Consider the following 5,180-nt stretch of genomic DNA (forward strand, 5'->3'; position numbering starts at 1 on the left):
TCCTCTCCTCTCCTCTCCTCTCCTCTCCTCTCCTCTCCTCTTTCTTTCTTTCTTTCTTTCTTTCTTTCTTTCTTTCTTTCTTTCTTTCTTTCTCTGTGTAGCCCTGGCTGTCCTGGAACTTACTCTGTAGACCAGGCTGGCCTTGAACTCAGAAATCCGCCTGCCAGTGCTAGGATTAAAGGTATGTGCCACCACTGCCTGACTCTTAAATTTTTCTTGACCCAGCCCTAAAACCTCACCACCATATTTGACCCAAGATCTCTCTGTCTCTTGGGCTTTTTTTGAACCTTCTCTTGTTTTGATTTTAAGATATGTTAACTAGGAAAGTACCTTTAGCTGCATGTGCTTGTGTGTGAGCATGTATCACTTCATGTGTAACGTTAACATGTTTCATGCTAGCCGCTGTATTTTTCTAGCAAGTCACCTTTTCGGATGTCACATGGAGAACTGCCCCCCTCTCCCTTTCTCTCTCCCTCTCTGCAGTTCTGGAGAACAAACCCTGATTCTTAGGGGGTTGAGGATGTAGTTGAGTGAGTGAAGTACTTGTCCAGGGTGCATAAATCCCCAGAATATCATGGTGACCTGCACTTTTAATCCCAATACTTGGGAGGTAAAGGCAGGGGGATCAGAGGTTTGAAGCCACCCTCGGCTACATAAGGAGTTCGAGGCCAGCCCGGACTGTATGAAATCCAATTTAAAAGAGAAACTAATGAGCGAATAACCAAGCCCCAGATTCTCAGGCTAGGTAAGCTTTCTACCTCTGAGCTGGGCTCCCAGCCCTGGTATTCAGATTGTAATTGCAGCTTTGCATGTTACTTTAGGTTGAGTTTTCTTCTCGTATTAGTTTTCTCTCAGCCCATCAGCTTGAGTTTGTTCCCTTGATTTGAAAAAAAAAATATCTCATAATAGTCAAATAAATATGCACAGCTATAATTAGCTGGGATTAGTTTTCCTTGGGGGATGGTAATGAAGTCCCAAAATGACAAATACCAATGAAGAACTCGATGAAGCTCACAGTGAGACTAAATGATAGCCATGACGTCTGTAACTACGTTTTGATTGAAGTTCACTAGGGATCGTGAGGGAGACTTTGTTCTCACTGACGGATACATTGCATTTCAACACATCTTATCTTCTACATATTAAGGAAGAACTTGGCCCATGAGGAATAGCAATAATTCTAACACCCGAGTAATGCACACCAGCTGCCAGGTGCTGGCCCACATGCCTGGAGTGATGGACTCTTCTGGCTATCTCCAGGAAGTAGCACTGTCATTATCTCCCCTGCCCAGATGACTAACAGCGAGTGTCTGACTTTCCCTAGCCAGCAGGGAAGGGGCCAGGATTCTAACACAGGGAGTCTGGCTGCAAAGTCTGGCTATGTAGTTTTATGTCGTTTTTAGCCACCGCGTAGGACCATTCTCAGGATCTATGAATCTATGACCACAGCACAGCAGAAGCATCCACACAAACCACCTGGAGTCGAATTACGCAAGTAAAATGATAAGCTGGATCGTTTTCACATTAAATTGAATGACACTCAGTAGATGTCAGGGGTGGGGGGTAGGGGATGTGTGATTTATTTATTTATTTTTTTAAAGCCTGTCCATGTTACCTACTTTTCACAAGCATTGGCTAGGGTTGATAAAAATGTATAGGAAAGTCTGGGAGCTTTACTGGGCTTTTGATGCTTGTCTGTAATATCATAGAGAAATAGGAAATTACATGACTGAGGAGACTCAGAAAAAAGAAACCCTGCTTATAACAGAGTTATAATAATATATTAAACGCAGACAGCTTTCTCTTTTCTCCGCTGCCCTGTTGGCATTTAGCTTTCCTGGCACCCCCTACGCAGAGCATCGTAAGCAGGAGCGTCTGGAAACCAAGAACACATCAGTGGGCACGCCAAACGTTGGCCACTGGGGAAAGAGGGGGTCTGCTTCATCCCCCATGTGGGAGTCTCTGCCTCCTATCCTCACCCTTTGACGTAGATGTCACTCATGTCCTCCCCAGTGATGCTCTTCTCATCCAAGATAACATCCTTGGTATTCCAGATGATCACACGCAGGTAGTACCTGAAAAAAAAAAAAAACAAACGCACATTTTGAAAGTATACGTCTTCGAGTCCTGGACGGAGGAGTCCCTGCACCAGGGAAGCAGGGTTTTAGGCTTACTCACTTCTTGGCTTTCCTGGGCGTGATGTTGAAAGGGGGGCCTGGTGGTCCTAAACTCTTGGGGAAAACATCCACCCACATCTGAAGTTTTCCCTAAACCGTACACAAAGGAAAGAAGACTGGAGTCACACATGGGAGAAACCACAGTTTTCCTTTTTTCTTGGCAGCATTGAACTTAGGCTCCAGGACTTCCCATATGCTAGAAGAGCTCTCTACTATAGAGTGCAAAATCAGTTCCTCTTTGCTGGTTTATTACTTCACATGGACGGCCACAAATGAAGAGCTAGCCAGGGTTGAGATTGTCTACAATGTCATTGAGGCCACCCACTTTCCGCTTTCACCCAAGAACTGCATTCATCCATTTTATCACGGTCTAAAATTGCCTCCATTAATCCAGTGAGGGCGTTCCTATTACTAACCCAACTGCTAGTGCAAACTCTCTGTCTCTGTCTCTCCATCGGTCTCTCTGCCTGCTCGCTCTCCCCATCCTCCGATTTAAAATCAGCTCCTTCCCCGTCATACCCCCTTTTATCAGTTGTCACATTGTGTACCCAGTACAGTCTCTATCCTGGCAGATTTCCCACTTACCTCAAGTGGTTAAAAAATAAAAATCAGAGAAACAGAACGACAATTAGCTTTATAAACGAAAATCTACACAGTTCTGTGAGGAGACACTAAAAAGATGACTGGTTTCCAAAAGTGGGGATTCCCTGTGTAGGCAATGCCACCACCCCAGCAGGAGTTCACACAAGAGAAAGAGCAGGGTCTAGACTGACACTTGTGCTGCCATCTTGGGGAGGCCCTGCTCTGATCTTTGAATAGTATGGACTCAGCCTGTCCTCTTCACTGGAATGTTCTTCCAGACATTATGAATGCCAGTAAAAGAAAAAGAAAAAACAAAGCCAAAACACTATCCTACCATTCAAATCAATTTATAGTCTCTACTTTATTTTTGGATCTTGTATGGACTCTGCCTTCAGACAAACATAGACTGGTCTTTGAGAAGTTTGCCAAGGAAACCACTGGATTGGCTTCCTAATGCATTGCGATCAAAATGAATTACCTGGAACCCTTAAAAGGGAATATATTTTACTATGATCCCGACTCTTTTCCAACTAATCTCTAGGCTCAGGCCTCTACTATACATCAGGCACACCACAGGACACTAAGCATCCAGGCGTCTCCTAAGATTAAGCCACAGACTGCAGGCGGAGAGGCAAAGTCAGGCTGGTACCTTCTCAGGGAGAAATCTTCCTTACTTTGTCAGTCCTGGAGACTCCATCTATGATTGATGAGTAGGAGGAAAGAAAGGAGGATGAATAGGCTTTGAGTAGAAAAAAGAAGGAATACGAACAAGAAGAAATTGAAATTCAGCACAGGATAAAAGCAAGCTGTGACAGAATTACCTACGAGCCATGGCCACTTCTGAGTAAGTATGTCTATGGTCTTAAAGCAGGTGTTGACGATATTTGCTTCTAGTAAGTTAATATTTGTTAAAGTGTGAGTGCCTAACTACTTATATCAGAGCCCCTCGAGGTGTGTATTAAAATCCACACTCTTGGCCTTACCTCAGACCTCTCCGAACACAGCCTGGACACGGACCAAGATTCTACATGGATTGATTTGCCACTTGATGTGTCTTGCTTTGCTTCTCTGGAAACTGGGCCCCATTTTCTCAGAGTTGACTTGACCCTGTCATCATGCCCTTTGACCTATTGCTTGCCCACTGTGCTCAAGCTTTCTTAGCTCTCTACATGCACACAGCACCTCTGCCCCAAGCCAGGACAAGCTCAGCTGCTCTCAGGGCTGCTCCATTGGTAGACAAACTGGGTCACAGTGGGACAACCAATCCCGCAGTATACACGACAGAAGCGAGCACTCAGAAACCCTCTGCAAAAGACTCATAGAAAGGTAATAACAGCAAGAGAGATTAACTAGAGCCAGGGACAGAAACAAAGACAAAGACAAAGACAAAGACAAAGACAAAGAAAGACAAAAGAAGACCCTGGCTTTAGTTTGCTGAGTCTCAGGTCGTCAGTATTTTTCCAAGAATCCCTGAGCATCTTTGTAATAGATTCCTTTTGGATGAAGCTAGTTTGAGTTTCTTTCTCTTTCTTGTGTATCTAAAAGTACTCAGAACTCATTTCAAGAGGCAAACCCATCAGTGACTGTTGCCACGTTTGAGGAGTGGGTGTGGTCTTCCCTTTTACCTGGCAAATATTGGGCTGGAAGGTGCTGTGCAAAGTCCTTGTCTCCACGTGCTCAGGGACCAGCCCCTGAGTCCTGAGAATATGGAGGGCAAGACGCTCTTCGGGGGCTCCAAGGTGCTGGTGCAGGATTTTGTTGGCCTCTGGAATGCAAAATGGCATTGACAGAGAAGGAACAATTGGGAACAATGCAGCCAGATGGCTCCCAGCAACTAACTTGCAGCACGTCATCCCAGACTTTGTAAAAATGGGCAGGCATCACCAGTATGTACATATGTACCGTATGGACTGGTGAAAGACTAAATAGATACCAATAGCTCCTGACTGTGGGCTCTTCCATACTGAAGCTCACACCCACCTTGTAGTCTGCCAATAGCAGAGACCAGAACATACTAGAATTGGGTGAGTGTAGGCTGCATTTACTTTTATAGTACAGGTTCACAGCCATCTTCTTTCCTAGCCTCCCTTGTGACTAGTCAGATGTGACCACACGACCAAGAAGATGACACTGATAGAATGACATGTGCGTCACCTCTGGACTCGGTCCTCTGCATAGGATCCGATCTGAGCCTTTCTCTTCTGGGTGTGGAGGAAGATAAAAGCTTAGAAGAGTGCACTGGAGAATAACAGGGTTGTAGGAGGAGAGCGTCCATTCCATGATGCACTTGCTTAGATGGACCATTGCCCTAAGCTTCTAAAGTGGGACAAGCCCTGGGATTTGAAGGTTCATCTCTTATAGCAGCAAGTACCACTGTAGTGCATTCTGCATCTTTTCCCTTTTATTCTTTTTTTTTTTTTT

General features: G+C 44.9%; 1 protein-coding gene across 3 annotated transcripts in view; it reads right to left on the bottom strand.

Annotated features, from left to right (window-relative positions):
* Window positions 1-5,180, bottom strand: part of Myof (myoferlin) — a 147,171-nt gene that overhangs the window by 10,477 nt on the left and 131,514 nt on the right. For all 3 annotated transcript variants that reach the window (XM_021152563.1, XM_021152562.1, XM_029472658.1), the window contains 3 exons: window positions 4,385-4,524; window positions 2,179-2,267; window positions 1,980-2,075 (listed from right to left, as the gene is read on the bottom strand). In XM_021152563.1, coding sequence (XP_021008222.1) covers window positions 1,980-2,075; window positions 2,179-2,267; window positions 4,385-4,524 — 325 coding nt within the window. The remainder of the gene's footprint in view (window positions 1-1,979; window positions 2,076-2,178; window positions 2,268-4,384; window positions 4,525-5,180) is intronic.

Source organism: Mus caroli, chromosome 19 (genome assembly GCF_900094665.2).
Source record: "Mus caroli chromosome 19, CAROLI_EIJ_v1.1, whole genome shotgun sequence".
NCBI classification, from domain to species: domain Eukaryota; kingdom Metazoa; phylum Chordata; class Mammalia; order Rodentia; family Muridae; genus Mus; species Mus caroli.